General features: G+C 50.0%; 2 protein-coding genes across 2 annotated transcripts; both read left to right on the forward strand.

The window, feature by feature from the left end:
• The first annotated feature begins 367 nt into the window (after window positions 1–367).
• LOC125515654 (acyl carrier protein 2, mitochondrial) lies at window positions 368–3437 on the forward strand. The gene is made up of 2 exons (XM_048681170.1): window positions 368–667; window positions 3014–3437. Exons 1-2 carry the CDS (start codon window positions 461–463, stop codon window positions 3188–3190), a joined length of 384 nt encoding a protein of 127 aa, XP_048537127.1. The 5' UTR covers window positions 368–460; the 3' UTR covers window positions 3191–3437.
• A 2487-nt stretch (window positions 3438–5924) lies between these two features.
• Window positions 5925–8375, forward strand: LOC125515662 (tryptophan aminotransferase-related protein 2-like). The gene is made up of 5 exons (XM_048681182.1): window positions 5925–6501; window positions 6690–6993; window positions 7103–7383; window positions 7472–7773; window positions 7869–8375. Exons 1-5 carry the CDS (start codon window positions 6074–6076, stop codon window positions 8051–8053), a joined length of 1500 nt encoding a protein of 499 aa, XP_048537139.1. The 5' UTR covers window positions 5925–6073; the 3' UTR covers window positions 8054–8375.
• The last annotated feature ends 5510 nt before the right edge of the window (window positions 8376–13885 follow it).

Consider the following 13885-nt stretch of genomic DNA (forward strand, 5'->3'; position numbering starts at 1 on the left):
ATATTTTCCTATTTAAGTATCCATGGGTAAATTTTTGTCTCATACCCTTATCCTAATAGGGTTTTTACCCGCAGGATACGTGGTTAATGTGTACCCGTTGCCATCCCTAGATGGGTGATGGGTAAGTTTAGGATGGACGGGTAAGGGTATGTGGTAGCTCCACCCGTACCCATACCCTGCGGGTGCCATTCCCTACTAATGGGCACTTTGCTAATAAGCAGTAGTTTTTTTTTCCAGGCCGAGGATCCGTAGGTTACGTCAGCTATGAGCTAGATCTGTCCTAAACATCCGGCCCACGAGCGACTTTGTAAGGCTTCGGAATGGGCCCCGATTTGTAGGATCGATCTATCACGACGATTAGCCCGCATCATCAGCCCGGACCACCGCAGCCGCAGGTCGCCCACGTTGCCCTTCTCCTCCCCACTCGCCGCACGACTGCACCAACCGAGACCAGAGGGGAATGGCGATGGCGGCGGCGAGGAGAGCCCTCCTGAACCACCTCCGCGTGCCGGTGGCGCGCCCCGCGGTCGCAGCGGGAAGCGTCCCCGTCGCCAGGCTCCTGTCTTCCACCTCGGAGGTGGAGAAGGGCTCGTTCCTCGACAAGGGCGAGGTCGCCGACCGCGTCGTCTCCGTCATCAAGAACTTCCAGAAGATCGAGCCCTCCAAGGTAAGCGCGTCCCTCGTGCGCTTGCGCGTCCCTGTACTTTTGGTGGAAGGATTCGGATCTCGTACCGTGTAGGCATGCATATAGGGTTTTGGCTCCCATCGCTGGTCTGTTGCCTCGTGTTATCGAGTGGACTGGATCGTCCAAGAAGATCTGGGCGTAAATTAGAGACGATTACGAAGTTATAGGTGATTTAAAAGTTGTAGGCTTCGCAAATCGTGCATTTTGGGTAGGCTGGAAGGGAAAGGGAGACTATGGTGTCTTTTCTATTTTCTTGACGATTAGATAAGATAGTTTAGGAAAAATGATTTGGGTACATATCTGATTATTGACTGATTTGGTCCTCAGTGGACATTGAGCACCTCTACGATGGTCTAATTCCGCATTGATGTGTGCGGATTAACTAGGCGATTATATGCCTTTAGTGCAAAAATTCACTATTAGTACAATGTTGACTCTGTTTTCTAAAGTTGTTTCTTCTAGTTCCGCATTTAAATTTTATTTCCCCGTTTCTGTTATCTAATTTTGGAACTAGTGGACAGTTTCCCATGACTGTCAGGAGTATACCTTTAGTATCCTATTTGAAATTAGGTCAATATATTATCGATGATCTTCTTTATTTTGAACCAGTTTTTCTTCCTAGAACCGAATTTGGGTACATGTCTGGTTATTGACTGATTTGGTCCGCAGTAGACATTGAGCACCTCTATAAACTATAATGGTATAGTTCTGCATCGATATGTGCAGATTAACTCGGTGATTCTATGCCTTAGTGCAAAAGTTCACTATTAGTACAATGTTAACTCTGTTTTCTTCGGTTGTCTCTTCTAGTTCCATGTTTAAATTTTATTTCCCCGTTTCTGTTACCTAATTTTTGAAGTAGCGGACATCTTGTTAATATACATCCCATGACCGTCAAGTGGCCAAATGTTCTTTTTCTCTACTGTGTGTTCAGTAATAGACCTTTAGTTTCCTATTTGAAATTAGGTCAATGTGTTATCAACGAACTTTGTTATTTTGAACCAGTTTTTCTTCCTAGAACCTAATTTGTTTTGTATATATGTCTATCTGAAATTAGTTTAATGTATGCGTGCCGGGTAGTTATATTGGTAATATTGTTTGATTTTGTTTTGTGTATATGACTGTCAGTGGACAAATTTTCATTTACTCTACCATGTGTTAAGTAATAGACCTTTAGTTTTGTATATATGTCTATCTGAAATTAGTTTAATGTGTGTGTGCTGGGTAATTATATTGGTAATATTGTGTGATCTTGTTTTGTATGCATGACTTTCAATTGGGCAAATGTTCATTTATTCTACCACGTGTTAAGTAATAGACCTTTACTTTCCTATTTGAAATTAGGTCAATATATTATTGACGAACTTTGTTATTTTGAACCAGTTTTTCTTCGTAGAACCGTTTTTTTGTATGTCTGATCTGAAATTAATTTAATGTATATGTGCTGGGTAGTTATATTTGTAACATTGCTTGATATTGTTGTCCTTGTCTTATTGCATAGATATTATTTCAGCTATCTGTTATGTGCTTTGTGGATATTTTACTATTTATTGTGGTAATTAAGTTTGCTGATTTTGTTAAGTGTTTTAGCATCAATTTGTGGTGTGAATTGGACAAAGCTCGGTATGGGGAAAATAATTGCAATGCTGATGGGCTCAGATGGATGACATTAATCAAATGCTACTGCTAAGTTCATACTCTGTTACAAAAAATTGCATGGCGTGTTGGCGTGTTGCTACCTTTCTGTTTGTTTTTTTCACTCCTTTGAGTTTGCCAGGCTGAGGTTAAGCATGCTAACTAAAACTTATATACAAGTTGAGCAGTTTTAATCAAGCTTAGCATAGTTGAACTAATCATGAGTGCGCTGTATAGGGTCATTGCAAGCCATCGCTTTGGGTCTAATGGTGACTAGACCCGACAGGTAGGTCAAAACTGTGCCAAAGTTGGCCACTGGTCAGTACTGGATACTCTGTGCTATGCCTACAAGTGTCTTTTGTAGAGCTGTGAAAGAAATAAGTGCTGAATTTTCATTCTTACTGTCAAGAATTTAAGACAGCAATTTGTGCGGTCGATTGCCTGCACGCCAGCACTTTCTGTTCAGTATCTGCAAGACATTTTATGTTTAATTGTTTTATAGTTGCTGTGGCACTTCTGTTGTCCATCTATATTTGCATTGGTTCTCTCTACACTTAACTTGAATCACATGTGTAGTGTTGTTTCTCACCTTTTGTAATGTCTGTTATCTGAAGATTAGTTGATTGATAGGAGTACTATGCAGATGCTTTAAACTGCCCTTAATCCGCTCTAATACCCTGCTAAATCATGCAGGTGACCCCTAATGCGCATTTCCAGAAGGACCTCGGGCTGGACAGCCTGGACACTGTCGAGATCGTCATGGCCTTTGAGGAAGAATTCAGCTTCGAGATCCCCGACAATGAGGCAGAGAAGATCGATTCCATCAAGTCGGCAGTCGACTTCATCGCCTCGCATCCTCAAGCAAAGTAAGATTTGCTTGCAGCGGTTTCTTGGTTCCCCCCTTTGACACACATTGTCTCCAGAAGGAATGCTCCCCGAAAAGGACCTGTCTTTTCCCAGTAGGTGAATGATCCTAGTTTGCTCCGTTGATTTTTGTGCTCTCTGGTAGCAAGTCTTTGTTCTCTCCTTCCGTCTGTTGCAATAAATAATGATACACCAGTTGGTTGTGGATCTATGATTCTATTAGCTGGGGATGACAGCAGCCAAAGTTATGATACTGGTTGTGCACCTGTGCCATATGACACCAACTCAGTACGAATGATCTGAATCTGCGACGACGGAAGATTGGTATGCGTCAGGTGCCACGGGATTTGTTCGGTTTGGCGCGGCCGGATGGCAGCCTGGGCTCCTCCAGCTCGTTGGGGTGCGCCTTGCTCGCTGCTGTCGGCGGCCGGTAGCTGGGTCCTGTGGCAGTGCAACTGCGGGAGGACGCTGGATCTGGTAGGCCGGCTGGATCTGGCCTGTCGTCTGACGGGGAGGTGTGATGCTGGTGGGTCTTCGATGCTGCCGGCGCGGTGGCTCTGCGAGAGGTGGGTGGGCCAGCGGTGGCTCTGCGAGAGGTGGGTGGGCCAGCGGTGGTGCAGTGCGTGGGGTGGCGGTGGTGGGTAAGCTCCGGGCGAAAGCTTGTCTGGTCTTGCCGGACGGTAACGGCGGCATCCGTGGACGTTGTCTCACCTCTTGGGAGGCGCTGCTGTGGAGACCCGTATCCTTCGCAACCTTTGGATCGTGCTCTTCGGGTGAAAATCTAAGGCGGATCGTGCTCTTCGGTTGAAAATCTAAGGCCTGGCTGGGTCGGGCAACAACATCGTCATCATCGCTTTTCTCTTTGGGTGTCGCCTTGAAGAGTATTAGATCCCATTGGTGTGCTTCATGGGCTGGACGCTCGTGGTCGGCAGATGCGCGCCTGACAATGTGGATGTCTTCTGCGGCCTCTTGTGTGGCAACGATGGCGGCTTCAGATGGAGCAGGGTTGCATCTGAGTTTTGGTAGTCGGTCTCATCCCGCGTGTTTGAGGGGTCGTAGGGCTTCACTTTGTCCTTTTCGAGTCGGAGCTGCTGAGGAGGGCCCTTGCAGCGACGATGACACGAGATGGGTGGTCGGTTTCGGTGCTGGCTCGACGTAGTCCCAACGCTTTTCTCATGTGATGCTCGTCGATAGAGTCGGAGCTGTCTGGTTGCCGGCGTGTGTGGTTGACTATTTGGTATCGGCCGGCACATGCCTCGTCACTTGTTTGCGGTGAGAGCACATCGGTGGTCGTCGATGATGAAGTTGCAGTCGCCCTTGCGGAGGTGTGATGACGATGGCACCAGGTTGAAACCTCAACAATGTGTGCGCGTTTTTGTGTGGGTTACAAGGTCGCCCTGCATGCCTTTTTTTGCGGGCGTTTCACTGGTGTTGCTGATGCGTTTGGTCTCTACCGTGATGCCACTTTCTCTCTACCCTGAAAATTAGGGAGGGCAGTTTGGTTAGCGGGACGTCGACAGAGTCGGAGCTGTCTAGTCGCCGGCGTGTGTGGTTGACTATTTGGTATCGGCCGGCGCAGGCCTCGTCACTTGTTTGCGGTGAGAGCACATCGGTGGTCGTCGATGATGAAGTTGCAGTCACCCTTGCAGAGGTGTGATGACGATGGCACCGGGTTGAAACCTCAACAATGTGTGCGCGTTTTTGTGTGGGTTACAAGGCCGCCCTGCGTGCCTTTTTTTGCGGGCGTTTCACTGGTGTTGTTGATGCGTTTGGTCTCTACCGTGATGCTACTTTCTCTCTACCCTGAAAATCAGGGAAGGCAGTTTGGTTAGCGGGACGTCGACAGAATCGGAGCTGTCTGGTCGCCAGCGTGTGTGGTTGACTATTTGGTATCGACCGGCGGAGGCCTCGTCACTTGTTTGCGGTGAGAGCACATCGGTGATCGTCCATGATGAGTTGCAGTCGCCCTTGCGGAGGTGTGATGACGATGGCACCGGGTTGAAATCTCAACAATGTGTGCGTGTTTTTGTGTGGGTTACAAAGTCGCCTTGCGTGCCTTTTTTTGCGGGCGTTTCACTGGTGTTGCTGATGCGTTTGGTCTCTATCGTGATGCCACTTTCTCTCTACCCTGAAAAATCAAGGAGGGCAGTTTGGTTAGCGGGAAGTGGATTTACGTAAGGTTTCGTAAACTCATATGTAGGTGTGTCTTTTTTTTAGCATCAGTACAGACACAAGCGCTCATATGCATGCGCATACATTCACCCCTATGAACGCACACACGCACACCCTATCCCTATAAGCACCTCCGAGAGACTGAGCTGGCGTATCATTTTGAGATTGACGAAGCCACCGTAGGCGCCTCGTCATCGACGAAAACGTCTCCTCTCATTAAAAGCGCATCGCGCGGAAATTCTGAAATAAATCCAAGAATAATGCAAGCACCAGGGTTTGAACCCTGATGAGTTGGGGATACCACTGTCCATCTAACCTTCTCAATCACATATTGGTTCGCATAGGTAGGTGTGGCTGCATTATTGCCTTTATGGTACTTGTGCGTACTGGCCCACGATCGTTCTGTTGTTGGTTCCGTCGTCGCTGATATCAACCAAGCTGGCTGCTCCGGGATTCTCATTTTCGTGGTTGTATGACTTTGTTGTTTAGTCAAATAAAACTTTGTTCTTTAGTCGATAAAGTGCCAACGTCACGCGTTATTTGTAGACCAAAAAGCCACCGGCGCAAAACCGTGTCCGCCGGGTGAAGGGTAAGGTGTAGATCGACCCTTCCACCACGAGGTCCTCAAAATCTGAAGGGTAGTTTTGGAGGGTGGTGTTCTTTTCATTTTCGCTGGGCTGGTTCACACAAGAAAAGCCTCGAATTCCTCCGGGAGTCATGGCGGCGTCCCGACGGCGCACGTCGGCGGAGTTCCAAGGGAATGGCAGCCTAATGCCGCCGTCGGCGAACGCGATCGCTTCTCCCCGCGGCGGTGGCGCGCCCAGCCGGGAGGAGCACGCGAACGGCGGCGGCCCGGCGCTCAGCAGCGTACTCTCAGCCACCGAGGTCACCGGCAGGAGGCGGCCGGCGGGGCGCATGCCACTATGGCGACTCGGCATGTTCGCCTCCCTCGCACTGAATGCCGCCGCACTCGCGCTCCTACTCCCCCGGTACATCGTCAGCCACCCGCACCATCCCGGTGTCGTCTCTCTTGATCAGCAACACCACGCCTGCGCCCCGCAGCCGGGCACCAGCGGCGCGGCTGCGAGTGCGCCATCGACCGGGAAGCCGGCAGTGACTTCCAATTCTGTTATTCATCTGGACCAGTAAGCCCCTGTTCCTTCAATTTTTCTCCGTAGTAAATTCTTGCATTAAAATATCTGTAATCTGAAAAGCCGGCGAGAGGTGTTCTTCCCGCCGGAGCGTGTCCTTGTTCAGTGTCAGACAATGTCATGGAGGGAGGCCATCCCATTTTACAAGCGCGTTTGACTGACATTCGTTCTGTCGGCTGCAGCGGGGACCCGACCATGTTTGAGGCCTTCTGGAGGGAGACCGGCGACGCGGCGGAGCTCGTCGTTCCGGGGTGGCAAACGATGTCCTACTTCTCGGACGTCAGTAACGTGTGCTGGTTCATGGAGCCTGATTTCGACCAGCAGGTGCGCCGCCTCCACCGCACGGTCGGCAACGCCGCCGTGGACGGCTACCACGTCCTCGTCGGCACCGGCTCCACGCAGCTCCTCATGGCGGCGCTCTACGCCCTGTCGCCAGCGGATGCCGTCCAGCCCACCAGCGTCGTCTCCACGGCGCCCTACTACTCGGTAAGTGCGATATTACAAAAAAAAAAATCCTCTCAGGTTCAGACCGTTAGTTGCTCCCTAAGTTTACATAAAAAGTCACTCTTGATCTGATCATGGATCATGGATGCAGTGGTATCCTGCCGTGACGGACTTCCTCCGGTCCGGGCTGTTCCGCTGGGCCGGCGACGCAAGCTCGTTCATCGGCGACGCCTACATCGAGCTGGTGTGCTCCCCGAACAACCCCGATGGCGCCATCCGCGACGCCGTGCTGGGCTCCGGTGGCTCCGGGAAGGCGGTCCATGACCTTGCCTACTACTGGCCGCAGTACACCCCGATCACTCGCCGGGCCGACCATGACATCATGCTCTTCACCATGTCCAAGAGCACCGGGCACGCCGGCACGAGGATCGGGTAAGTGTCCGTCGCTCGCTGCAACTTCATCTCAGACAAGAAGAAGTCTGAAATGCCGAACCTGAAACGAAAAGCGATGCTTCTGCAGGTGGGCATTGGTGAAGGACCGGGAGGTGGCGCGGAGGATGACCAAGTTCGTGGAGCTCAACACCGTCAGCGTGTCCAAGGACTCGCAGCTGCGCGCCGCCAAGGTGCTCAGGGCGGTCTCCGACGGGTACGACGGCGGCGCCTCGGCCTCGCGTCACCGGCTGTTCGACTTCGGGCGGCGCAAGATGGCGGAGCGCTGGAGGATGCTGCGCGAGGCCGCCGCCGCGTCCGGCATCTTCAGCCTGCCCGAGGAGACCTCCGGCCGCTGCAACTTCGCCAACGAGACGGCCGCCAATAACCCTGGTACGTAGCACGGTCACACCATGGCATAGCGTCTCGCGTGCTCTCAGCTCTCGGTCGCTCACCTCGCGCCATTGTTTGATGATCTCTTTCTGCAGCGTTCGCGTGGCTGCGGTGCGACAGGGAGGACGTGGAGGATTGCGCGGGGTTCCTCCGCGGCCACAAGATCGTGACGAGGAGCGGGAACCAGTTCGGCGCGGGCCCGAGGTACGTCCGGGTCAGCATGCTCGACAGGGACGACGCCTACGACATCTTCATCAGGCGCCTCGCCTCACTCAAATGACAAATCGAGACCGACGGCGGCGCGTGGAGGCTTCGCTCGTCGGGCTCCCTCGTTCGTCATGCGTGCATCGGGCGAAATGAAAAAGTAGCAGTACCGGTTTCTGCCGGGTAGGTGGATGCCGTTGGATGTTTCCGAGATTTGCACAACTCTGTGCCGTAGTCAACGTAGATTCTACGCTCCGTTATGTATCAGTACATCTTCCATACCGTATGAGCACGATTGTGTACACGCACGTACACAATGCGCGTCTGGCCCACAAATTCAATTCGCCAGCAGACATTAATGTACTCCCACTACATCCCTAAACAATCTTCTCCGGCTAGTCCTCTCTTGTGCGAGTCCGCTGCTGCCAGAGTTCTTCAAGATCGTGGATCCTGTTCGGAGAAAATGAGCTAGAATCCTCCAAATCTTTGAATCGGCCAACGAGTGTTACTGTTCTACAGAGAAAACTCCTTCGTTTGTGAGTTCTATCCTCGTCTATTTTCAGGCTTGCACTAGATTCAGTTTTCTATATCCGCCTTGATTTACGAATGCATCTTAAATGGATTTGAGTTGGTACCTCCGCATCTTAGTATCAGCCTTGGAGAGTATGTTAAAACCGAACTAACGGGAATCCTAGTTAAGCGTATGTAGTCGATGAAGTAAATCCGAGATGGTTTCATTTGCATGTTCCATTGGGATACCATTATTGTTTTAATACTGAATCAGTTCTGTTTTTTCTGTTATAGCCTTTGACGCGAATCTGACGATTCAGAAATGGTCAAGTTTACAATGCATTACATAGTGGCATTTTATTGATAAGTGGAATGGAGAAAATGCCTTTAGCCAATGAGCTAATTATATAGACATCTCCTTGTTTTCATAAGGTGTGCACTGTGCTTAGACAACCCATTGTTGTTGAAGACTCATGTAGAACAACAAGCTCGCAATATAAATAATATGGGTAACCTATATTTGGGTAAGCTTGGAGATGAATTTATAAAGAAACGAAGTAAAATTCATCGTCCATTGTCTAGCCTAAGGACATCGGAAGTGTCCCACGGACATGAATATTTAAAGAAATATATGATGCCAAAAAAGAATAGGCATTGTGCAATGTCTGAGTCTGATGAATCGAAAATGGCCAGAAACTGGTATCAAAGTATTGATTTTGCCAGCTCAAAGAGTGGCCAGTCAAAGAATAAGCATAATACATTCATGCCTAAGTACAATAGTAGACATGGTCAAGCATATGCCAGGGCAGAGCTTAGGGAGAGGGAAAGCTATGATGATAGTAGTTTTACATCTAATAGTGACATCCTTGACAAGAGAAACCTAAAAAGATTAAAAAATATGAAGAGGATGCATCATGTTGACGACAACAATTTCCACATGAATTGACATTGACAAGTCAATCCATGTGTAAATTCCCGTAATCCGGTGAGTAGGTCGTTCCGAATCTATGTTATGATTCATCGTTCCCCATTAATTAAATGGACTGCGTCCTCACCACGTTGACAAGTACTCTCATTGTATACAATGCATGTTATTAGGTACAAGTGTAGCTTGATATGGTCACCTATTACAGATAGGGTCAAGGACCCATCATTTGGGACCCACATAGGGCCCATCACCATCATAGGTAGGTCCCTGGACCATGCCAACATTCGGATGCATACATCGGGGAGTTCACTCGGACGACTCCGCAGCACTCAGACGGTCATACGTCACTCGGCCGATGGACCACCACACAGATGTAGAAGACAGAAGGACGACGTGAGAGCTGCAACGGGCAAGGAATCCTAAGTCATCCACTAAATAGAGTTATAGCTACCGTTACCTGTAACTGTTGTAGTAGAGGCTCATTACACTAGTAACTGACTCATTCAATGACAGTTAATGCCTCGGCGGCGTGGGAGACATGGGGCTGCAGCGCACTCTATATAAGCCGCACCCCTCTCCACAGCCAGGCACATTCCATCTCTGTAATCATACCCTCAAATCAAAGCAAGCCTTAAGGCACGAGACATAGGGTTGTTACCTCCACCGAGAGGGGCCTGAACTCGTTAAATACCGAGTGTTACACCTGCGCCGTAGGTAGTCTCTACCCCTTATTCGTACCCCTAGTACTCATTGTCAGGATCGTAACCCCGACAATTGGCGCCCACCTTGGGGCTAGGCGTCTAGCAAAGTTTCACGACGTAGGTGGTTTTCTTCATCATCATGCCAGTCAGCGACGAAATCCATTTTGGGGCCCTCTCCTTCATCGCCGACGACTCAGCGTGGCTCTGCGAAGCCCCGCTGGACGTGGAGGCGTTGCCCGTCCGCGGCGCGACGCACTTCCACGCTTTGACCTATGGATTCCTTCTCTGACAACCCTCGGCTCCATACCAAATGGTCACTCGCCCCACCATCGCATGTCGCCGCAAGCGTTCCGGACGCTCACGACTGCAGCGCTGGATCAAGCATGCTGTAGCCACCCAGGCAGCGACTGAACATTGTGGCGACACTCGAGTTTGACGAACCCGCCCTCGACCTCTCCAGTGGATCATTCGGCGATTCATCCAAGGAGTCCAAGTGCGAAAGCATCGAGTCCACTGCCGAAATTCTCATGGCGGACAACTCTGAGCGTCATATGCCCCCTGGGTTCACGACGCTCAGGCTGATCGCGTAGGAGCGTCACATGGCAACACCGGTGGCGGGGCTCCGGGCCATGAGCCCTACGTCCCCCAAGCTCTCACCCGGGAGCAGCGGGACGAGCTCTGTTGCAGGAATGACCAACTCCTCAACACCCCCATCACAGGGATGACATCGGAGGCATTAGCCATTGAGTCGACTCGCCTGGCCACTCTGGCCAAACGTGATCACCTCGAACGCCTTCAGAGGGAGCTAGACGAACGCGAGCGCTGTCAGCCCAGTTCTAGTCAGCACAAATGCCGACTCTACTCGAGTGACCAACCTCGTAAGTATCAACTCCTCGGTACTCCACTTAAAAATCTAGCAATCGCCACTCGTCTCGCGGATTCCATCCGACCCTCTGGCTCTTCGCTGGGAGAAAGGATTCGTCATATCCAGGCGCTCCTCAAGACATCGTTGTCATAGAATGCGGCGGTGTCCCAGTCTAGAGACCGGATCCATAGCGCATCCGTGCATGCGGAGACCGTCCAGTCGGCTCATATCCCACTCAGCTCGGGCAAGCGCCGAGCCGTTTCTTCCCCCAAAGATCGTCACGAAGATTGGAGGCGCGATCGAGTTACGTCGCCCCGGCGTAATGACGACTACGATCATGCCCTGATGCCTCCACCATGGGATGTCGCGTACGGGCGCCAGCCCTATGACGACAGACGAACACATGACAGCGACTGCAGGTTGAGTCCTTCTCGTCCATCGAGAGACACTCGAGACCCGCTGTTCAACGCGAGATCTGTTCTCTCTCAAAACCTGGTCGACAGAGGCTGGGCCCTGCGAGAAGGCCAAGATCACGACGTACGAGTGGTTCCGTACCATCAGGTCTCGAGTGCTTCAGTCATTACATACGAGCGGCTGAGATTCCTAACAACTTCAGGTTGCTGATACGTCCATTTTGCATCATGATTTTATATCGATATTTATTGCATTATGGGTTGTTATTACACATTATGTCACAATACTTATGCCTATTCTCTCTTATTTTACAAGGTTTACATGAAGAGGGGAAATGCCGGCAGCTAGAATTCTGGGCTAGAAAAGGAGCAAATATTAGAGACCTATTCTACACATCTCCAAAAGTCCTGAAACTCCACGGGAGCACTTTTCAGAATATATAAAAAATATTGGGCGCAAGAAGTACCAGAGGGGGCCACACCCTGGCCATGAGGATGGGGGGCACGCCCTACCCCCCTGGGCGCACCCCCTGCCTCGTGGGCTCCCTGGTGGTCCTCCGATGCCTATCTTCTGCTATAGGAGGTCTTTCATCCGAGGAAAAATTATAAGAAAGCTTCCGGGATGAGACTCCGCCGCCACGAGGCGGAACCTTGGCGGAACCAATCTAGGGCTCTGGCGGAGCTGTTTTGCCGGGGAAACTTCCCTCCGGGAGGGGGAAATCATCACCATCGTCATCACCAACGATCCTCTCATCGAGAGGGGGTTAATCTCCATCAACATCTTCACCAGCACCATCTCATCTCAAACCCTAGTTCATCTCTTGTATCCAATCTTTGTATCCAAACCTCAGATTGGTACATGTAGGATCGAAAGTATGTCTAGAGGGGGGGGGTGATTAGACTACTTGACCAAATAAAAACTTAACCTTTTCCCAATTTTAGTTCTTGGCAGATTTTAGCTATTGTAGGAAAAGTCAAGCAATCATCACACAATTCAAGCAAGCATGCAAAGAGTATATTGGCAGCGGAAAGTAAAGCATGCAACTTGCAAGAATGTAAAGGGAAGGGTTTGGAGAATTCAAACACAATTGGAGACACGGATGTTTTTCCCGTGGTTCGGATAGGTGGTGCTATCCTACATCCACGTTGATGGAGACTTCAACCCACGAAGGGTAACGGTCGCGCGAGTCCACGGAGGGCTCCACCCACGAAGGGTCCACGAAGTAGCAACCTTGTCTATCCCACCATGGCCATCGCCCACGAAGGACTTGCCTCACTAGTGGTAGATCTTCATGAAGTAGGCGATCTCCTTGCCCTTACAAACTCCTTGGTTCAACTCCACAATCTTGTCGGAGGCTCCCAAGTGACACCTAGCCAATCTAGGAGACACCACTCTCCAAGAAGTAACAAATGGTGTGTTGATGATGAACTCCTTGCTCTTGTGCTTCAAATGATAGTCTCCCCAACACTCAACTCTCTCTCATAGGATTTGGATTTTGTGGAAAGAAGATTTGAGTGGAAAGCAACTTGGGGAAGGCTAGAGATCAAGATTCATATGGTAAGAATGGAATATCTTGGCCTCAACACAAGTGTAGGTGGTTTTCTCTCAGAAAAAGGTAAGTTGGAAGTGTAGGTTCGTTCTGATGGCTCTCTCCACGAATGAAGAGGAGGGTGGAGGGGTACATATAGCCTCCACACAAAATCCAACCGTTACACACAGTTTTCCAATCTCGGTGGGACCGAATCAACAAACTCGGTCGGACCGAAAAAGTAAACCTAGTGACCGTTAGAGATTTTCGGTGGGACTGACATGCAACTCGGTAGGACCGATATGGTTAGGGTTTGGGCATAACGTAATCTCGGTGAGACCGATTACACAAACTCGGTGAGACCGATTTTGGTAATTAGCTAACCAGAGAGTTGGTCAGGCAAACTCGGTGGGACCGATTTGCTCTTTCGGTGAGACCGAAAAGTTACAAAAGAAACACTGAAGTTTACATTGCAATCTCGGTGGGACCGATTCGCTCTTTCGGTGAGACCGAAAAGTTACGAAAGGGAAACAGAGAGTTTGCAATCCCATCTCGGTGAGACCGAGATCCCTATCGGTAGAACCGAATTGCTAGGGTTTGGCAGTGGCTTATGACAAGTGAAATTCGGTGGCGCCGGATAGGAAGAATCGGTAGGACCGAGTTTGGCTTAGGGTTTAGGTCATATGTGGATATGGGAAAGTAGTTGAGGGTTTTTGGAGTATATCACTAAGCACATGAAGCAAAAGGCTCATTAAGCAACACCTCATCCCTCCTTGATAGTATTGGCTTTTCCTAAAGACTCAATGTGATCTTGGATCACTAAAATATAAAATGAAGAGTCTTGAGCTTTTGAGCTTGAGCCAATCCTTTGTCCTTAGCATTTTGAGGGTTCCACTTTCACATCCATGCCATGCCAATCATTGAGCTTTCCTGAAATAGTCATCTTGGAATAGCATTAGCTC

Source organism: Triticum urartu, chromosome 1 (genome assembly GCF_003073215.2).
Source record: "Triticum urartu cultivar G1812 chromosome 1, Tu2.1, whole genome shotgun sequence".
Lineage (NCBI taxonomy): Eukaryota > Viridiplantae > Streptophyta > Magnoliopsida > Poales > Poaceae > Triticum > Triticum urartu.

Bases quoted from the DNA above. Each gene is read 5' to 3' on its own strand.
- LOC125515654 (XM_048681170.1), top strand. From the start codon at position 461: ATGGCGATGGCGGCGGCGAGGAGAGCCCTCCTGAACCACCTCCGCGTG. The intron at 668-3,013 runs GTAAGCGCGTCC...TAAATCATGCAG, and splicing joins AGAAGATCGAGCCCTCCAAG to GTGACCCCTAATGCGCATTT.
- LOC125515662 (XM_048681182.1), top strand. From the start codon at position 6,074: ATGGCGGCGTCCCGACGGCGCACGTCGGCGGAGTTCCAAGGGAATGGC. The intron at 6,994-7,102 runs GTAAGTGCGATA...TCATGGATGCAG, and splicing joins CCACGGCGCCCTACTACTCG to TGGTATCCTGCCGTGACGGA. The intron at 7,774-7,868 runs GTACGTAGCACG...CTCTTTCTGCAG, and splicing joins GACGGCCGCCAATAACCCTG to CGTTCGCGTGGCTGCGGTGC.